General features: G+C 45.0%; 1 protein-coding gene across 1 annotated transcript in view; it reads right to left on the bottom strand.

Moving 5' to 3' along the window:
• NMNAT2 (nicotinamide nucleotide adenylyltransferase 2) overlaps positions 1-18,311 on the bottom strand; it is a 159,365-nt gene extending 141,054 nt beyond the window's left edge. Inside the window, exon 1 of the mRNA XM_084792419.1 lies at positions 18,087-18,311. Coding sequence (XP_084648545.1) covers positions 18,087-18,171 — 85 coding nt within the window. The 5' untranslated portion in view covers positions 18,172-18,311. The remainder of the gene's footprint in view (positions 1-18,086) is intronic.
• Between the last annotated feature and the right edge of the window lie 3,079 nt (positions 18,312-21,390).

Here is a 21,390-nt window from a genome sequence, read left to right on the forward strand (position 1 = left end):
AGCAATCCACCTGGCTCTGTCTCCTGGGTGCTAAGATTAAAGGCCTGGGCCACCATGCCAGGCTTTTCTCGTTTTGTTTTGTTTTGTTTTAATAATTTATTTATTTTCATTTTATCTGCTTTGGTGTTTTTGCCTGTATGTTTGTCTGTGGGAGAGTGTCAGATCTTGGAGTTACAGACAGTTGTGAGTTGCCACATGGATACTGGGAATTGAACCTGGGTCCTCTGGAAGAGCAGTCAGTGCTCTTAACCACTGAGCCATGTCTCCAGCCCCTCAGTGCCATATTTTCAATCCTATCAGTTGCATACTGAGCTCCCAGGCCTGACCCTCCCACCCTTACCTACCCTCCACATGGGAAGACTGGATTCTGTGAGGCAGTTCCTCCTCCTGGAAGCACTTTTGTCTTTTGTCTGTTTGTAATTACATTTATTTGGGACACACACCAGGAGGAGGCTAGGGGATAACTTCTCCCCTTCTATCACGAGGGTCCTGGGGTTTGAATTTAGGGTGACAGGCGGCAGCAAGAGCCTTTACCAGCAGACTCTTTCCCTCAGCCCTTGTTTTTGTGGGTTCGTTTATTTGTTTTCTGACAATCTCACTCAAGGTTAGCCTCAGATTCACTATGTAGCCCAGTCTGGCATCAAACTGATGGCAGGCCTCCCACTTCCTCCTCCCAAGTGCGGCGGCGGGGGGTTACAGTCACATGACACCAAGCCAGGCTGAGCATTCTCAGTTTGCAGCAAGAGTTCTCCAATCTTTGGAGCCCTTGGGTCACTGGCTCCTTGTACGGGCTTAACTGTCTTGTTTTCTAGCACCCTCTTATTTGACTATCTGCATTTCTTTGCTCCCAAATAATTGCCTTTTCTCTAACCACTTGTTTTAACTAAATATTGAGATGCCGCCGCGTATCTCTAACAGCTTAACAATTCAGTCCCTCATTTGCTAAGTGTTCACTGCATCTTCCACGCGCTCAGAGCACCGCGCTAGGCACCTCAGGAGACACAAGAAGTCAGGTGACCCTGGCAAGGTCCCGAGTCCGATGGGGGAAATGAAGTAGAGGCATAAATAGCTACAACCGATGGCAAGATGTGCTAAGTGTTATAAAAGAGGTACAAACCGAGTGCTATGAGGGCTCAGAGGGAGGTGAGAGGCTGCAGACGCCTGCCAGAAAAGCCTGCAGACTCATGATGCAAAGGACTCTGGCTGCGTAAGGGAGGTAAGCACTGAGCTTTCAACAGGGAGGTAGCTGAGAGCCGAGAAAGGGGTAACTGAGTTCTGAGGAAGTACGCTCACGTTCAGCAGCAGATGGATGCCTGACAATGGCCAGAGCTAGTCATGGTCCAGCATAAGCCAAAAGCCAGAAAATTATCCCCACTGTACACGTGATCGTTTGCACAACTGGCCAGAGAAATGAGAATTGTGACATTGAAACTATACTTGCTGCCTAAGTCTTTTTACAGATTCAGTTAGACTGAAAATTGCTCGTTAAACGGATTCTCTGGGTAACAGTCTTAAGCAGCACCTCCTGTTTAAGGACCCGTCAGACTTGCTGTCATTCCAACCCCCACAGGTAGACAACCTATTTCTATAAATGTCCATTTTAGGTTTCTGTATTTTTCAGTCTATAAACTGTTTGCTATAACTGTCCAATTCTGCTTCTTTAGTGGAGAAATGTTTATAAATAATGTATAAACATACATACACATAGAGAAAGAGAATTTTAACAAAGGAGAAAAATGGTAATATTCACTCACTTCTTTGTTTGTTTGTTTGACATAGGGTTTCTTTGTGTAGCCTTGGCTGTCCTGAAACTCACTCTGTAGACCAGGCTAGCCTGAAACTTAGAGATCCACCTGCTTCTGCCTCCCAAGTGCTAGGATTAAAGGAATGTACCACCAATGCCTGGCATTTACCCACTCTTTAAATCAACATTGTTCACAGCAGGGAAAAAAATCATATATTATACATCAGTGTTGACTCCCTGGAGCACAATAAGTAAATAACTTTTTAATGATGTTTAGCAAGATTGCTTCATAGTAAATAAAGTAATTATGACTTGAATTTATATGTAAGATTTCATCGTTTAAGTTTTAGTTTATAATGAATGACACTCTCTAAATTTTAAAACACTGCTCTGTTCTAAAGAACTTGCAGTTCATGTGATGAGTCACGTGCAGTTAAATATTTATCAGCACATAAATACTTTCAAAAAGATCATAGAAAGTTATTGATGTAGTTCAATCTTGACACACCATGGAGCGAACATTCCACTTCCCTGTGGGTACCAAAATGAAGGATTGGGAAATGTTGAAAAATAAAAGCCTACTCCTCCTTGGAATGTCACTTAATTGAGTCTTTAAAGGAGTATAATAATAATTTTTACAGCCATAGAAAATGAGCTTTATACCAAGAATGGGGATATATTGTTTACTTAAGGCCTCCAGGACAAATCAAAGCAAGTGTCAAAGAAAAGGTCTTCAAACTATTTGCTTTTTACTTAAGTGGAGAAGAGAGAGGGCACATGTCCCAGCTATAACTAGGCTGAGGTGCACTCTGGGAGCCAGGACAGCAGCCATGCCCACTGAGCTACAATAAGACAGACAGAGCACCTAGGTGAGTGTCGCTTCCTACCAGGGAAGTGAGATGTTTGTTAATGTTTTAGAAAGATGTATAAGAGTGCATTTCATTAATAGAAATGATTTGTACGATGCACAGTGATTTCATTTCAGAAAAATCAATAAATAAAACCGTGATTAAAAAGAAAACCCCAATTCAAAGGTAGCACAGAAAAATAACATTATTATTTTGTTCTGTTTTGTTTTGTTTTTTAGTTTTTTGAGACAGGGTTTCTCTGTGTAGCCTTGGCTGTCCTGGACTCGCTTTGTAGACCAGGCTGGCCTTGAACTCACAGCGATCTGCCTGCCTCTGCCTCCCAAATTCTGGGATTAAAAGGTATGTGCCACCACCACTCAGCCAGTTAAAATATTTTTGTAAGGGCTAGAGAGATGACTCAGGGATTAAGAGCACTGGCTGCTCTTCCAGAGGACTAGGGTTCAATTCCTAGCACCCACATAGCAACTAACAACTGTCTGTAACTCCAGTTCCAGGTGATCTGTCTGATGCCCTCACACACACACAGGCACATAAAATTAAAATAAAATAAGATAACTAAAAAAAAATTTTTTTTATGTCACAGTCAATAGCTCTGTTGGGGGGCCTAGTAGAAGAAATGCTTACATCTGAGGAACAGGTCCCAAGACTGGGGGTCCACCTCAGTGTCTGCCATCTATTCCTCTACCCATCCCCCCTAGAGGGTTCAATAAAAGCGCTGGATTGAGAGTAATTGTGCTTGCTGCCAAAACTGACTTGAGTTTGATCCCTGGGTCCCACGGGGCAAAAAGAGAATTAGCTTCTATAAGTTGTCCTCTGATCTCTGCATGCCTTACACACACACACACACACACACACACACACACACACACATACACACACACACACACACACACAAATTTTAAAAAATTAATAAAGGTGCTGAATTTTGTTTGAAATCGTTGGCACCGCTAGCTGCCTGTTTTCCGTCTCTTCGCTCCCTCCCTCCCTTGTTCCCACTCACACATAGTCTTCTGTGGAAAGTCTTCAGTGTGCCACACTGTTGGGGGCCTTCACACTTAGCTAGCTGTCAGCCCCAATTGCCAGTTTCCACCGTCACCCCTCGGGAAACTCCAACTTTCAAGCTCAGACTTTCTTTGTTTATGTAATATTTTAAAATTTTTTATTTCATGTGCATTGAGGGTGTCAGATCCTCTGAAACTGGAGTGATAGACAGTTGTGAGCTGCCATGTGGGTGCTAGGGATTGAACCCTGGTCCTCTAGAAGAGCAATCAATGCTCTTAACCACTGAGCCATCTCTCCCACTAAGCCATCTCTCCAGCCCCCAAACTCAGGCTTTCATAGCTATTCTTACTCACATGTAGCCCACAGGCTAAGGTTGAACATTCCTGGTGGGACATTCTTCTCTGGCAGCCAACCCCAGGGTTCTATCCAGACCTGCCTGCTGTCTCTTTAAAACAGAGAAAACCAAGTCCTGGAGACGAGATGACCAATAATCGTCTGACCTGCTATGTTTACTTTGCTTATCTCTAGGTCATCCGAAAGATGCTCTTCCTGAGGTACGCTGCGGAGTGTCAGTGCAGTGCCTGGGGCACATTCAGGACCCAATAAATATACTTGGAGTGAATCAGGAAGTGCTGAGTGTTCTAGTGACTCCACCTTTCCTGACCACAAGCCTACTAAGGACTTGGGATAGGGGATGGCCACCTGGCTCAGTAGTTAAGAGCACTTGTTGCTCTCACTCAGGACCTGGGCACAATTCCCAGCACCCAACCAGCTCACAACCATCAGTAACTCATCCCATGGCTTCTGATGTCCTCCGCTGGTCTCTGGGGACACCAGGCACACGTATGGTGCGCAGACATATATTCAGGCAACCCAGTCAGAGAGAGGACACTAATATTTCATCCATTTACTCATTCGACAGATGTTGGCCAAACACACACTGTGGGAGGGACTGTTCTAGAAGCCCATGCATTGGAAACTGATACACGTGAAGATAGATCCCTCCGGTGTTCAGTTCTGTTCTGGAGAGACAGGTGGTAAATAAACATAACAAACAAGGCAAAGCTTTGTGAGAAAGCAATAGGAGACTTCAGGAAAGAGGTACAAGTACAGAGAGATTAGGGGAACTGGGAGTGTGTGAGGTGCAGTTTCAGATGCTCTACACTGGGGGAGGGGGACTTGCCCAGACCAGGGAAGGAGGCTGCAATATAGAAGGCAGCAAATCAGACCTGGGTCTTCCAGGCAGAGCTGAGCATGGCTAAGAAGGATAATAGGGTGTTAGGGTGGAGAGGTGGGAGGAGGCCTGAAGGTCACGGGAGGGGGGGGGGGCCTGGAAGGCCTGAAGGTCACCAGGTGTGTGGGGAGGAGGCTTGAAGGTCAGCGGGTGGGGGGGAGGGTGAGTGGGAGGAAGCCTGAAGGTCACTGGGTGGGAGGGGGGGGCCTGAAGGTCACCGGGTGGGGGGAGGGTGAGTGGGTGAGAAGTGCCTGGAGCGGGAGTGGGTTAGCTTGCTCTGAGTTTTGCTCTGAAGAAAACAGGAAGCCACTGGAGGATTTTGTAGAGAGAATATCAATATTACTTGGATGTGGAATACTTTCTCTTAAGGATCTCTTCGACCCTTTACTAAGAATTAAGCGTTGGAACCGCCCCAACCCTGATCCTACAACATAAATAAATGAGTAAATGCAAAAAGGTAGGGGGAAAAAAAAGAAAAGTATTGGTGGCCAAAAGACAGAAGTAGAGAGCTGAGTATGAAAGAGGTTAGAGCAAGCTGAGCAAGTAGCTCAGCTGGTAGAGTGCTTGCTGGCATACATGGGTTCAACACTCAATGCCACAAAAGCTGTAAAGCCCAACAGTTAAATCAGAAATTCAAAATCATGAGTTCAAGGCCAGCCTGGGCTACATGAGACCCTGTCTTACAAAAAATAAAAATGATTTTTTTTTAAAGGCTGTTGCAGTCATTTGGAGGAACAGCAACAATGGCTTGGTGTAAGAGTGTGGGGGAGGTGAGGTGGTTGATGCTAGTTCCTTGAAGAAGACACAAGAACTCCAAAGGTTTACTGACAAGAGGGAAGAATTAAGCACTGGTCCAAGAGTTTCAGTATAAGCAAACAAGAGAGACACTATAAGCACTTTACTGTTACCTGGGGACAATTCTCTGCACTGGCTCCTGTTGTATGGTATTTTGCCTCCCTGTATAGCCCTGGCTGTCCTGGAACTCACTCTTTAGATCATGCTGGCCTCGAACTCAGAGATCTACCTGCCTTCACCTCCTGACTGTTGGCATCAAAGGTGTGCACCGCCACCACCTTGCAGTAGGGGTTAAATGTTAAATGAAGTCCACAAGCAGTGGCACGGCTACTTCCTTGATAGAAGCAACAGTGTTGCAGATACCAACCTGGGCCCTTCAGGGACCAGCTCTGAGTCCTGGTGTCAGCTACCTCCTCCTTTTAACTTTACTATCCCCCAAATTATAAGAATCGAGGTGTGTCATATTTTATTCATATGGGTGTTTTGCTCACATGTGTGTATGTGCACCACATGTATGCAGTGCCCATGGAGGCTAGAAAAAGGGGGTGTCAGATCCTCTGGACCTACGATTACAGGAGATTGCCACTAACCACATGGATGCTGGGAATCAAACCTAGGTCCTCTGGGAAAGAAGCCAGTGACCTTAATCTCTGAGCTGTCTCTCCACCCCCTAAAGTCTTGGCTGACTCCTTGTCCAAGACTAAAGAACATTATGCAGCAGGCTTAAGGAGAAGCAGTTGGATGGCAGGAGGTTTTTAAAAGCCCAGGTAAGGTAGCCCCACAGTGAGGGTGGTCATGGGGAAGGCAGTAGTGGGTGAGGTAGCCCCACAGTGGGGGTGGTCATGGGTAGTGGGTGAGGTGGCCCCACAGTGAGGGTGGTCATGGTGAAGGCGGTAGTGAGGACTGCACTTGCCCTTCCTGGAAAATTCACAAATTTCTGAGAAATTGTGAAGTACAAAAGGAAGAGAGAGCCAATGTGAAGAGGGTAGTCTTGGTCACACCACGGACATTAGCTTAAAGCTAAAATACTTCTGAGGCCAGCTGCCAAAAAGTATCAAAAGGGGAAAAAAAGTGATCTATGGCCATGAATGCTTATAATTAGAATATCTCTGGCAGTGGAACCATTCTTTTTTATGAACCGAAGCTGTTTTTTATACGTTTTGAGATATGACATGATTCTCTAGCAAAAAAAGTTCCTATGTAGTGGGTCTATAGCATCAAACCCAAACGAATTATTCCAAATGCCTTAGTGAAACAAACTTGTGTATGTTGAGAATTGCAAAACAAATCAAAACATATTTAAAAGGTACTTAGCAAATCTCTTCGTTTTTTTGTTATTTTTATTTTTGTCTTGTTTTGTGATTTTGTTGGGTTTTTACTGTCTGATATTTTGAGACAGAATTTCTCTTCTGTGTAGCTGTCTCTTTCTCCTGTTTCTTGACTCTCTGTCTTTACCTCTGTGTTTTTTGTAGCTGTGGGTGTCCTGGTACTCATTCTGTAGACCAGGCTGGCCCCAAACTCAGAAGTCCACCTGCCTCTGCCGCCCAAGAGCTAGGACTAAAGGTATGTGCCACCACTGCCCAGCCTTTTTTCTTTTAATACATTTCATTGGATCTTTTTCAGCAATTTGGAATATTTGAAAGTCTAAAGTTAGAAAGAACTGCATTAGAAAGTATATTTTGCAGTGCCACAGATAGCCATTAAGCTATTACCACCAACAGGACAATCCATTGGTGGCTGGGAGGAAAATGATATAAATATATTATGATTAGACTTGAATCTCATGGCTGAGGGTGGAGCTCATGGTACAACAGTTTCGTATAGGAAAGGCTCGAGAGCCCAGCATGGTGGTACACAGCTATAATCCTAGCACAAAGGAGGTCCAGACTTCAGGACTGCTTCAAATTCAAGGCCAGCTTGGGCTACAAGAGAGTTCTAGGTCAGTCAAGGTTACTTAGTTAGAGCCTGCCTCAAGGCAAAAACAAAGATGAATAAATGAGAGCAGGAGGAAAGAAAGTAAAGAGAGGCACAGAGAGACACAGGGAGAGAGGACAAGCAAATGTTTCCAAATAAAGTTTTTGTTTTTCTGGTTAGTTCTTTGTTTTCACTTTTTTTGTTGTTTGTTTGGTTGGTTGGTTGGTTGGTTTGGTTTGGTTTTTGTTTGTTTCATGTTGTTGTTGTTGTGTTTTTTGTTTTTGTTTTTGTTTGAGTTTTGAGTTTTGTTTTGGAGACAAGCTCTCACTCTGTAGTAAAGGCTGACCCCAAACTCACTATGTAGCCAAGGCTGGCCTCAAACTTGCAGCTTCCCTCTGTTTTAGCCTCCCAAGTATTGTGGGATTGCAGGCAAAAGCCACCACATCTTTGAAACTTGTGTTTTCATTCTTTGTTCCAGTCTCCTTTGAAAAGAAAGGCTGGGAATTGAACTCAGGACCTCTGAAAGAACAGTGTTCTTAACCACTGAGCCATCTCTCTAGCTCTTTGCTCAAGTCTCACGCTGAACACTTTTACAACTATTGGTTGTCAGTAGAAAAGTAACTTCACATATCTACACATATGTGTATCTACACACATACACACACACACACACACACACACACACACACACACACACACATCTTCTTTTGTATTTTCCTTTCATGGCAGAGAGTATCTTAGGAACAGAGGTTCAAACTTGAGTGTTATTTTTGTTGTATTTTCAGCTATTCATTTGAAATAGTCTAACATTGGAGATTGGTGTATAAATGTTTCTCTGTGATTCATAACATGTCAATTCATACTAAATAAGAATTAAGAGCCAGGAGTGGTAGCACAGGCCTTTAATCCCAGCACTAGGGAGGCAGAGGCAGGTGGATCTCTGAGTTCCAGGCCAGCCTGGTCTACAGAGCAAGTCCAGGACAGCCAAGGCTACACAGAGACCCTGTCTCAAAAAAAAAAAATCTTTGCTTTGCTTTCTTTCTTTCTTTCTTTCTTTTTTCTTTTTCTGAGACAGGGTCTCTCTGTGTAGCCTTGGCTGTCCTGGACTTGCTCTGTAGACCAGGTTGGCCTCGAACTCAGAGATCAGCCTGCCTCTGCCTTCCCGAGTGCTGGGATTCCAGGCATGTACCATCACTGCTTGGCTCTTAATTTTTTCTTAAAAGGCAAATGAGTCTCTTAATTGCATGCGTTGGTATATGTGGTGTGTATATGTGCTTGAATTTATGTTTGCATCTGTTTGTTCAGGTGCATTTGCACTCCTGTGTGTGATGAGGCAGGCTCTATTACTCAACCAGGAACTCATAAATTCAACTAGGACGACTGGCTAATGAGCTTCCAGAATCTAATTTTCACCCACTGGACATAAGCAGCACCACCCACCTCACTTTTGAAATTCTGATAGTTCTAAGAAAAAAAAAAGGCTTAGCTGCACGCATAGAATATGATCAAGTAAAGTAAAAACTCTAAGAAAATTGACAGCCTACAGAGGTTTAAACTGTGGGTCACAACCCCAACTGGGACCCTGTGACTGAACGTGCTGGGTTGAGAAATATTTGGCCACAGTCAAAGGGTTCTGTTGCATAATGGCCAAAGATTAGTTCAGAACCAAATGTACAGTGTGAGTCTGAGGTGTTTCTGGATGCACTCACCCATGATGCATCTGGGGACATCCCTGGAGAGCACACAACCGCCATACTACGTCCGCATTGTGCATGTCACCAAGTCTTACCACACTGATAAATGTTATCTGGAACACCTGAGTCAGATTTAAGACAATCATATGCTGTGTAGCTGTACACGAAAGTTTTCTGCTCACAGAAACATAGTGATTTAACTGCAGAAAACAAAGACTTTTGTATTCTTATTGTCATGCTTCAGCAGGTAAGCACCAAACCAGTATCTATCTGGATTGAATAGTGTTCAAATTGGTATTTTAAACATTGCTGTTCTGAGTTGCTGGGTTGAGTTTTATAAACTACTGTTAAATGAATTTTGGCATGGGGTCTAGTTTGCTTTTTGTTGCTGTGATAAGTACCATAACCAAAAGCAACTAAAGAAATAAGGAAGCCAGGTGTGGTGGCACACACCTTTGATCCCAGCACTCAGGAAGGTAGAGGCTGGTGGATTTTTGTGAGTTTGAGGCCAGCCTGGTCTACACAGTGAGTTCAGGACAGCCAGGGCTACACAGGGAAACCCAATCTCTAAAAACTAAAAAAGAAAGGAAGGAAGGAAGGAAGGAAGGAAGGAAGGAAGGAAGAAAAAGAAGGAAGGAAGGAAGGAAGGAAGGAAGAAATATCTTCAGTAGTTCTAGACAGTGGTTCTAGACTGGCTTTGGCTTGGGATGAATTCTCGATGGGAGATTTGCCTCTTACAGTCAGCTCCTGTTCACATGGAGGCAGCCACTCAATTCAGCAAGAAAAAGTGTTATCAAGTTACCTGTTTGTACCAGCCCAGTCTTCCTGTATCACAAGCACACATAGCTCCTGCTTGAGAAGCAACTGTGAGAGCCCCAAGCAGAACCCGCAGTAGACCTTCAGCTTAGCAATGTGTTTGGTGGACTCCCTGGCACTGCTTGCTGGTGTCACTACAACCACCATCTTGGAGATGGTTATGTTTCGGAGCATTCTGTGAACTATATGAACTGTATTATATATAGTCACTGCTCCCAATTTCGCAACCTCCGTATTAAAAAACAATCAATTTAAGATCTTGATTATCTTCCAATTTCATGTTTTTTTTTAAAAAAAAAAACTTTTGATCTTTTTAATTTCCATAATGCTGCTGCGCTTTGGCATTGTTTCTGTGTGTGAAGAACTTTAAAGAGTGTATCTGGAGCCTCCTGGGAGCTTTCCACACAGCAATCAGATATGGTAGGCTACAAAGAGACTTTGAACTTAGCTGTAACATATCCTGTTTTAGTGCTGGCTAAGACTATGTATTTCCTAAAAAGTGGAGTAAAACCCACTCACAGTCAGTTTGCCCACCAGCTAACACCTGCTTCTCCTCTGCTGTCCTGGACAGGAATGTAGAAATGAGGAAGAGTGAACTTCTTACTTCCGCAGTGGCTCTCAGACACACTCACTGTCCTTGCCAAACAGCAGCAGCCAGGCCGGATGCCCATCTTCTGCTTGATTCTGTGCTGCTGAAATGTGTGCACGCCTGTAATCTCAGCACTCACGAGGCAGAGGCAGGCGTATCTCTGTGAGTTCCAGGCCAGCCTGGTCTACAAAGTGAATCCAGGACAGGCAGGACTATTACACTGAAAAACCCTCTCTCAAAAAACAAAACAAAACAAAAAACCAAAAAGAAAAGAAAGAAAATAACAACAAAAACAAACACACAAACAGAAATTTACTCCATTTTCCCCCTCTACCAGCAACCTATGTTCAACATTCAATTCCAAGGGCTGGAGGGGCAGCTCGGGAGTTTGGTTCCCAGTACCCACAGGAGGCAGCTCAAAACCACCTGAAATTTCAGGTCTAGGGTAGCCTATGCCTTCCTCTGGCCTCCAAGGCACATATATACATATAAATAAAAATAATAAACTCTTAAAATCCAATGTAAGTGTTGATTTAAACAATATGGCTATTTTCCTTACTTAAAAGCAACACAATGTCTCTTCATGGCCATTGAGATAAAGTCTGAATCCTTTAACTCGAGTCATAAGCTTCTCCAACTGATTAAATCTCACCTACACTCTGACATCTCTCCTCTCTGGACCTTTTCCTTGAGGCATCTTGAACTTTTCCAGACTCTGGTATCTGATGACTTCATTTCTTTGTCTCAGCCCATGAACATGCTCAGTTCCTCTGTCTGGCCCAGATGATGATGATGTTGTTGTTTGGTTTTTTTGTTTTTCAAGACAGGGTTTCTCTGTGTAGCCTTGGCTGTCCTGGACTCACTTTGTAGACCAGGTTGGCCTTGAACTCACAGAGACCGGCCTGCCTCTGCCTCCCGAGTGCTGGGATTAAAGGAATGCACCACCATGCTCGGCTCTGGCTGAGGATTTTACACTGTCATTTCTTTCCCAGTTATTCAGCAACTGTGAAGGAGCACCTGCTCTACGCTTGGTATTAGGACGCAGTCAGTGGCGACACCACACACTGTTTCCCTCCTTAGAGAAAGTCAGTGATAGCACGGAGTTTGGGATGAACTGGGAAGTGAGACGAGAGTTGTGTCACAGAAGCAGCGTCAGATGGTATGGAAGCAAAAGTCAGGGAAGCCAGACTTATTTAGGAGCCAGCGGGGGTTCTCTTGAGAAAGCACTGTTGAAGTGAAAATCTAAATAAAGGTATCAGCTGAAGTAAAGAGTGGGAAGGGAAGAGAATGTTGGGGGAGGTGACAGAAACGTTCTGAGAGCACAGTAAAATTGGAAATAGGGGAGTACTAACTGAGTACTAAAAAACAAGGCCTGTTTGTTTTGTTTGTTTGTTTGTTTTGTTTTGTTTTTTGTTTTTTGGTGTGTGTATGTGTGTGTGTGTGTGTGTGTGTGTGCGTGCGTGCGTGCAGAAGATCCTTCTGTTGAATAATATATTTTGTTGGTGGCCTGTGTTCCCAAACAAAAACAGCTGTAGGATTCTCCTCATCCTCTATTGCCAGCTAAGTGTCGATGGCTCCGCCTTTCATCAGTACTAGTGATTCTCAATACCATCCTTATAATCACAGCGATGGGTATGAAAGGGTATCGTGGACTCAAGCCTGGATATCTGAAAACCGGTTCCTTCCTGATCTTCCCTTATGCTCTGGATCAAATGACACACCTGTACCTCTGCTTTACCATTTGTAAAAGGGGTGACGCTATGTTCTAGCTCAGCCAGACGTGGTGACACACAGCTGTTAATCCCAGCACTCGGAATGCTAAGGCAGGAGGACCATAAGTTCAAGGCTAGCCTAGGCTATATCGCAAGTTGTAGCTACATAGTGAGAACTTGCCTCCAACCCTCCCACTTCTGCACCCACCCCTTATCCCAAATCCATTCTCGTAGAGTAGCAAGCAAATCCATGGTATGGAGTGCTGTGTTGCAAGTGACTGTTCAGTAGTATAAGGATTTCAAGCCCCGCCCCCTCCCCCCACCCCATAAGGTCTTATTGTGTAGCTCTGGCTGACCAGGAACTCTCTATGGAGACAAGGCTGCTTCTTCAGTGCTTCCTTACTTCCCGGCAGTTCCCTGTCAGTGGTCCCCAACTTTATTCCCAGCATCTGCACACACAGGGGCAGCAGAATCAGGCCACGCTCTTTTCAAATGATCCAATTCATCAAAGTAAAAACATATTGAAATAGAAACACTGGAAAATCTAGTTATTTTCCAGTCATCAAAAGCAAGATATATTTCTGCTCTGATTAAATCATCTCATTCTTCTCTTTTACATCAAACTAATCAATCAGCTTTTTTTTTCCCTTTTCTATTCAAACTTGCTGTTTGGTTACTCAATGGTAGATTTACCAAAAATTGTATCAATATACATAATTATTATTATTAGATTTTAAATAGAGATTATACATTTGTGTGCTAGAAACATTTTTTGTTGTTATTGTTGTTGTTGTTTCCAGAAAGATCTGCCTGCCTCTGCTGGGATTCAAGTGCCTTCTTATGCAGGGAAGTGACATGAAAAGTGACATCATTAGATCATGAGTTTTACTTTGCTAAACACATTTTATTCATCCCTGAGAACATTTTAACTGCAAATGAGAAACTATCAATTATCTTAGTCACAAATGCTATGTTTTCCTGTGTTTCTGTAGTCTGCAAACTGGATAAATTTAACCCCCTTTCAGAGTAAAAGAAAGATTCAGTCTAAAATATATTACAAATATCCAAATTGTACTAGGTGTGAGTTACAAAAATGAAGAGTGAGGTTTAGGGAACGGCTCAATCAGTAAAGCATGTTCTTTGCAAGGATCTGAGTTCAACCTCCACCTCTGAGTTACAACAAGGTGCTTGTAAGTGAGAGGCCGTCTTAAGAGAGGTGGGTGGCTCCTGAGGATGACACCCAAAGTTGTCCCATGGCCTTCATGCATTCACATACATTCCTCTGTCCACATAAGTGCTCCTGCACACGTATAAACAATACACACATGCATTTCAAAAACAGAGTTCGTAGTTACCAGTGTTGAGTTTGTTTGTTTATATTCTTTTTCTTTTTCTCTCTAATAAGCAACTAAAGAGGGGGAGGGTGGCGCACATCTGTAATCCCAGCACTTGGGAGGCAGAGGCAGGCGGATCGCTGTGAATTTGAGGGCCAGCCTGGGCTACAAAGCGAGTCCAGGACAGCCAGGGCTACATAGAGAAACCCTGTCTCAAAAAACTAAAAAAAAAAAAAAAAAAAAAAAAGCTTGGTGACACATGCTTGTGATGCTAGCACTGAGGAGGTGGAAACAAGGTGCTTATAAGTGAGAGGCCGTCTTAAGAGAGGTGGGTGGCTCCTGAGGATGACACCCAAAGTTGTCCCATGGCCTTCATGCATTCACATACATTCCTCTGTCCACATAAGTGCTCCTGCACACACATAAACAATACACACATGCATTTCAAAAACAGAGTTCTTTAGTTACCAGTGTTGAGTTTGTTTGTTTATATTCTTTTTTTTTCTCTCTCTAATAAGCAACTCAACTTTAAAAATACAGGTGCTCTATTAAAGAAATTGAAGGTTTTGCTTCAAAGGTTTTGCAGCAAAGGCTGCCCTTGAATTCCTGACCCTCCAGCTTCTGTGTCTCAAACTCTGGGTTACAAGCATGTGCCGCCAAATTTCATACATCTAAAGGGAGTTTGAAAATATAATTATGTTAAGTACTTATGTGTTCTTCGGGCAAAAAGCTTCAAGCCATTTTTGTCTTTGTTTTTTGTTTTCATTTTGTTTTGGTTTTTCGAGACAGGGCTTTGCTGTGTAGCCTTGGCTGTCTTGGACTCTGTAGACCAGGCTGGCCTCAAACTCGCAGGAATCTGCCTGCCTCTTCCTCCAGAGAGCTGGAATTAAAGGTGTGTGCCACCACGCCTAGCTTTAAGTCATTTTTTAAAAAGGAAGTAGTTTGCCCAGCACTTGGGATGCAGAGGCAGGTGGAGGCAGGTAGATTGCTGTGAGTTCTAGGCCAGCCTGGTCTACAAAGCAAGTCCAGGACAGCCAAGGCTGCATGGTAATTTGTCTCTTTTACGTTGAGAAAGAGTTCTTTTTTCTTTTTCTTTTTCCAGACAGGGTTTCTCTGTGTAGCCTTGGCTGTCCTAGACTGGCTTTGTAGACCAGGCTGGCCTTGAACTCCCTGAGTGCTGGGATTACAGGCGTGTACTAGCGTGTCCAGCAGTTTTCTTAAGGAAACTCAGCACAGAGAATTCAGTAAGCTGTCTGTAAGAGGGATCTGAAATGTGAGGGCCAAGGCAACTTAAAGGGGGGATGGTGGGGGTGTACTCAGGTGATCCCAGCATTCAGGAGGCAGAAACAGGAGATCAGGAGTTCAAGGTCATCAGTGGCCATGATGAGGCCAGTCTAGGGTGCTTGAGACCCTGTCTGAAATCAAATCACCCTGTTACCTGATCAACCTCTGAGAACCAGTTTCCCACTCACAAAAGAGATGATGGTATTTGTCTTGTAAGATTGTTAATATGAACAAGTTTAAAACACACATGAAAAGCTTTTAACTAGAGACTGCCTTACAGAAGTAATTCATAAAGCCAAGCATGGTAGATCATGCCTGTTCCAGAACTTGTAAAGGCTGACAGCAGGAGAATTACCATGACTTTGGGGCCAGTTTGGGCTAAGAGTGAGATCCATTTTCAAGAAATATAAACTGCCTATTATCCCAGTACTCACAAGGCAGAGAGGCAGGTAGATCTCTGAGAGTTCCGGACAGGCCAGATCCAAACAGTAGGTTCTAGGCAATCCAGGACAATAAAACTGAGGCAGGGTCTCCAAAAATAAATAAATAAGAAAAGAAACGAACAAAAATAATTTACAAGTCTGCTAAAATGGCTCCAAAAGGAAAGGTGCTTTGCCACCAAAACTGACTGGTGTGCAGTACCCAGTACACAACACAGTAGAAGAACAGCAATTCCCACAGGTTGTCCTCTGCCCTCCATATGAAAGCTGTGGCACATGTGTAAACACACACACACACACACACACAAGAAATATATGTCATAAAAAACAATTTTTAAAATCTATCAGAAGCTCAAAGATACCAACCAGAGATTCCACAACATATAGCTTAATATCTACTTTTGTCTTCCTCTTCTTCTCGCTTCCTTTTCATGTGCTCGTGTACTTTAAAAACGCCTCCATTAGGTAGTTAGCTCCTCCAGTCCATCGTGAGCACATGGCATCCTTTTCCTGTGTTTCTCTTTAGGTTATACTAATGGACACTCAAGGGGCTTTCTTGACAGATATTCTCGATCGGTACTCAGTGCCAATGGGGAGTGAATTACGGCCACTGTCAAAAGTCTCCTTTCATTTATTCTAAATGTGAAACCTTCGGCTACAACCCGTGCCCGCTTTCACAGTCTATCCCCCCCCCAACACCCGGAGAACTGGCAGATCAGCTCCCCCCCCACCCCCCACCCCCAGTAACCTCCTTCACCATTGCCACCAAACTCTCCAGCTGCAAGACCGTGCCCTCGCTCTCCATCAAAATCTGACCCACTTCTGCTCTTACAGCAAGCAGGTTTCCCACATACTTAGCCCGGGAAGGAATGGAGGGGCACCCACTGGCCCACTAAAGAGCCCTAGAGCTAAAGAGTTCCCAAGGATGCTTGGTCCTGCCTGGCTAAGGGAGAGGGAAACAACGTCGACCAAAGGCTGCCACGAAAAAGTGGGCGGCTAGGACGAAGAGTACAAGAGAAAAGACACCAGACTCACAAGAAAGTAAAAAGTGGGGGAATGCCTGGGTTGCTGCTACCTCATGCGACTGAGGAGATGGCCCGCTCTGCTGCTGGTTTGCCTTGATGCTAGAACAAAGTCCCCTGTTTAACAAGCAAACTTACAGAATAAAGCAGAAAGGATGGCTACTTCCTTCTTAGGCGCCCTCTTTCCGTGCGATAAGGTGGCTACCGGATCTGCCCTGTGTGCCGGGTAGTCTTCTTATAAGGTGGTCGTGAGTTTTTTAATCCTCAGGCCCACTGCAGATTCATCTTTTAGGTTTAGAGGCGAGTGTTTTTAGGTTGAGCATTTGGGGTGGTCTTTATGGATATATTGTGGCTTTCATTAAACAGCTAGGAAATCTCTGGCCGTCCTCCAGCCTTTGGCAAACACGTGTGCCCGCAGCCAGTGGCAGCGCGCTGCGTTTCAGCACCGCTGCCTGTGGAGAGCGCCTCACCGCAGGGCCGGGTCAGGGCCTCTTACCCATTCCCTCTTCCAGCCCCAGAGCCCTAGCTCTATCCCTACTCGTTTCCCTGAGTCACAGAAAAAAGCACCCCCAACTTCTAACTTCTCAGTTCCTGCTTTTAAAGTGACCTCCTCGTCCCTCTCTCAGAGGTCTAAAGCCGCACACACCCTACGCCTTTGAGTCCTACAGGAGCAGCCTTTGAGCCGCGTGGATTCCGCACCGGTGGCGAGAAATATCCAACCTCATGGATAATTATCTCTCTGTTGGACCTTATACACGCACCCAGACGCTGGGGGCTCGATCCCTCTCGCTGTGCACCCCAAACCTCAAAAACAAACTCGTGAATTCCTGTCCCTACCCCACACACGAGCTCTCACGCATATCCACACATCCGTCCTCACACTCACACCGCAAGGCTACCGGGTGCCATCGCCGCCCTGGAGAACCTTGGCCAACTTGGGCCCGAATCCATCTCGCAGGCTCCTGGACCACCTCCCACAACAGCCGCCCCGCCCCCTCCCCTTCCAAGGCTGCGAGAGCCGAACCTCCACGGCGGCGGGTCAGTGGTACCCCTCCCTCGCCATCAGTCAGAATCCACCGCTCAGGGTCACCACGGCTACAATCCCCAAACATTTGTCCCTTGCGCCTCCAGAAAGCCCCAGTCCCTGTCATCGGTGTGTCGTGTGCGAGTGTTTGTGTCTCCGAAGCACATTTAACTCCTTCGAGCTTTCTGCCCATCCTAAACAAACAGCACGTTATCTCCAGCCTCTCTCCTTCCTTCTTCGCACCCCAACCTCTGCCCTCATCCCCACCCTCGCCCACCAAGTAGTCAAACCTCTTCACCGCCGCACTTCAAGGCTCTAACCCGGAACCCCCACCCCGCCCCAGAGGACACTCACCCCCCCAGCCCCGCACCTCCCCCACCCCTGGCCCTCCGCGAGGTGATCTGGCCCCAGGCTAGAGAAGCCTAGAAAAAAAACGCAGTGTGTGTCGGCCCGCGCTAGTCAGGATCGCAGGGGTTGACCTGGCACCAGCCGGATCAGCGGACGCACCCCTCCGGAGGGGCGCACGCCTTTCTGCCCAATCGCCCAGGAAAACCCTGGTATTGGCGAGAGTGGAGCAGCGGAAGCAGCCTCCGGGGTGGGCGGGAGGACTCACCGAACATCTGAATGTGCCCTTTAGTGATGGGATTGAAACTGCCACAGGCCAGCAAGATAACGTGGGTCTTTGTGGTCTCGGTCATGATGGGAATAGGTCCCTCGCACTGGTCCGGAGGTTGCCTCTTTTTGTGTCTCGCTATGTCTGCAGACGGAGAAAGAAAGGCGAGGCTCCGGCGGTGGATGCTGTGGACTCCAAGGAGCCGCTCTAGACGCAAACCGCGTCACTCCCCGCCTCCCTTTAACGCTTGCAACTCCGGCGAGATCCGTGGCTGCTTTTGTATTGCTCTCCTCTGGCTCTGTTCAATCCTACTTCCTCTCCGGCTTCTTTCACGTCACACTAGTCCTGGTGCCTGACCCTATCTTTTCTGTCCTCCCCAACCCGCTTCACTGAATCTTAGTTTATCTACAAGGCAAAAAGTGGTACTCAGACCCAGAGCCTTGCATTCTTACAGCATGGTGTACTGGCTATGTCCTCTCTCCTTCGGATTTCGTTTTCCTTTCTCACTCTTTTTCTCTAACATATCCAATTCTCTAACATACCCAATTCCAAAAAACGTTTGGTTTTATGAATTTCCTTTCTCATGGGCCTCAATATTATGACAAATGACAGTTTTTCTTTTCAATAGCCTTCATTTCAGACACCCCCCACCCCTTATTTAGTGATTCTAAACTATCGAATGGAACCCAAATCTTGACCTGTGGTCACTAAGAAATAGTGAGGGTGAGAGCCCTTCTGTTAGTGTTGGTCCTTTGTGCAGGTTGAAGCAATTACGGATGTGAGGGAATTGAATGAGCAACTTAGTAGGGCGAGGTAATAGGAAATTCCTAAAGTTGAGACAGTTGCCGTCCCATCCTTGTTTCTGGAATGTTTACTCTCTATTTGATTGCTGTTCTGAGCCCCACTGATAGAGCAAACCATAGGAAGTAAATTAACTCACTCTCTGACAGAGCAGATTGGACAAAGAGGTGGTCTGAGAAAGCCTCTCTGGCTTAAATGGTATTTAAAGTGAACCCATTTACACAAGGAGTTTCTGGTGCAGATATATGGGGACAGGGTGGGGCTTCCTGTGCTTGTGAACATGAATGGAGACCCATGGACCCAGTAGTAGAGAAGTGTGTGCGGGTCATCACATGGGGCTAAGATGACAGGCCAGATGTTATTCTGAGTCACTAACCTACAGTGAGGTAACAAAAGGAAGCCATTGAAATCTTTCATCGGAACAGCACTGCATAATTTACATTTTTAAAATGAGATCTCTGGCTGTTGGAAGGAAAAGAACAAATGGGGACCCCCCCCCCCTTTATTTAGTGATTCTAAACTATTGAATGGAACCCAAATCTTGACCTGTGGTCACTAAGAAATAGTGGGGGTGAGAGCCCTTCTGTTAGTGTTGGACAAATGTAAGAGAAAGTGGTACTGTCCTGGAACTTAGAGGGGTCAGAGAGATGGCCGGGAGGCGACGAGGCAGTGGCAGAATAAATATGGTAGCTTTTGTAGTTTTCAGTCTTTACTGATGGGATATAGAGCAGCTCAGGAAAATGTCTTAACTTTTGAGTTAAGCAAATGAGTGGAATAAGATTCAGAAAAACAGATGGGGGAAGGGAAGGTTTGAAGAATGGCCCAATGTTTGTCTTCGATGCAATGTAGAACTAATAATTAGGTAAGTGATTCAGAAACCCAAGTATTACTTTCCTGAGCTTCAAGTCGCTAGCAGTTCATTGCAAGAGTCAGTTTTTTCCCTCCTTATTGTGGGCTCCAGGGGTTAAACTCAGGCCATCAGACTTGGTACCTTCGCTTGGTCAGCCATCTCACTAGCTCTGTTCATGCATTCATTGTTTATTTATTTGTTTATTTATTTTTGAGACAGGGTTTCTCTGTGTAGCCTTGGCTGTCCTGGACTCGCTCTGTAGACCAGGCTGGCCTCAAACTCACAGAGACCCACCTGCCTCTGCCTCCCGAGTGCTGGAATTACAGGCATATGCCATTACTCCCGGCCATTATTTCTTATCTAAGAGTTTGTGGCAAGTGTGCAATGAAGTGTGTAGCCCTGGCTGTCCCAGATTTGCTTTGTAGACCAGGCTGGCCTAGAACTCACAGAGATCTGCCTTCCTCTTCTTTTTTGGGTGCTGGGATTACAGGCATATGCCACCATGCCTGGTGCAATGAATATTTCTTAATTTCTGCTGAATAGTAAGTCAACTTCTACTGTGGAGAAATTTTGTAGTTTATTAAGCTGTTTATAACTTTGTATGTGTGTGTGTGAATATATATATACACAAATATAGCACTACTATATAGCTCAGAGGATATCCTGTAGTAGTCACTTCTTTCCTCCCTGAGTGTGTGTCTGGGATTTAAGTCAGGTGTCAGCCTTGGTGACCCGTGCCTTTACCTGATCAGCCAAATCACTGGCCCTAAAGTTTCTCCAAAGTTTCTAGTTTCAATATAACATTTTTCTTTTTCCGAGACAGGGTTTTTCTATGAACCCCTAGCTTTGCTGGACTCACTCTGTATACCAGGCTGGCCTCGAACTCATAGAAATCCACCTGCCTCTGCCTCCTGAGTGCTAGGATTAAAGGTGTGTGCCACCACCACCCAGTTATATAACACTCTTATGAACCAGTGTAATTCATAAAGAAATCTGTGTCTTCCTAACATAAGATTACTGGGGTAGAAAGAGCATGAGAGTTTAGAAGCTGGGCAATTAGCAAAATTATAGTTAAGTAATAAATATTTATTGAATGCCTGACGTATACTAAGCACTGGCTTAGGGGTTGTAAACAAGATGAGGCTCCTGCTACAATCCATCTCACATTGTAGGCAAAAACAACAGACCACTAAAAAAAAGAATAAGTGCATCAGTAATCAGATCAATCATAAAGAAACATAGAGCAAGGGTAAGAACTCAGAAAAGAAAGAGTTAGCCGGGCGTGGTGGCGCACATCTTTAATCCCAGCACTCGGGAGGCAGAGGCAGGCGGATCGCTGTGAGTTCAAGGCCAGCCTAGTCTACAAAGTGAGTCCAGGATGGCCAAGGCTACACAGAGAAACCCTGTCTCGAAAAAACAAAAACAAAAACAAACAAGCAAAAAAAAGAGTTCTCTCTCATGGGAGTCAGGGATAGAAAAGCTCTTTGATGAGATGGTATTTGAGCAGGAACTTCAGTCACACAAAGATCATGTTGCATGAACATTTGGGGATGGAAAGACAAAGCAGAATGGGAAGGAGAGCGAAGGGGCCTGAGGAGCAGAATAGTTAGGGTTGCTCAGCATACAACAGCAGCGTGGCTGAAGAAGAAAGAA

This window comes from Acomys minous, assembly GCF_964271855.1.
Source record: "Acomys minous genome assembly, chromosome: 1".
NCBI lineage: Eukaryota > Metazoa > Chordata > Mammalia > Rodentia > Muridae > Acomys > Acomys minous.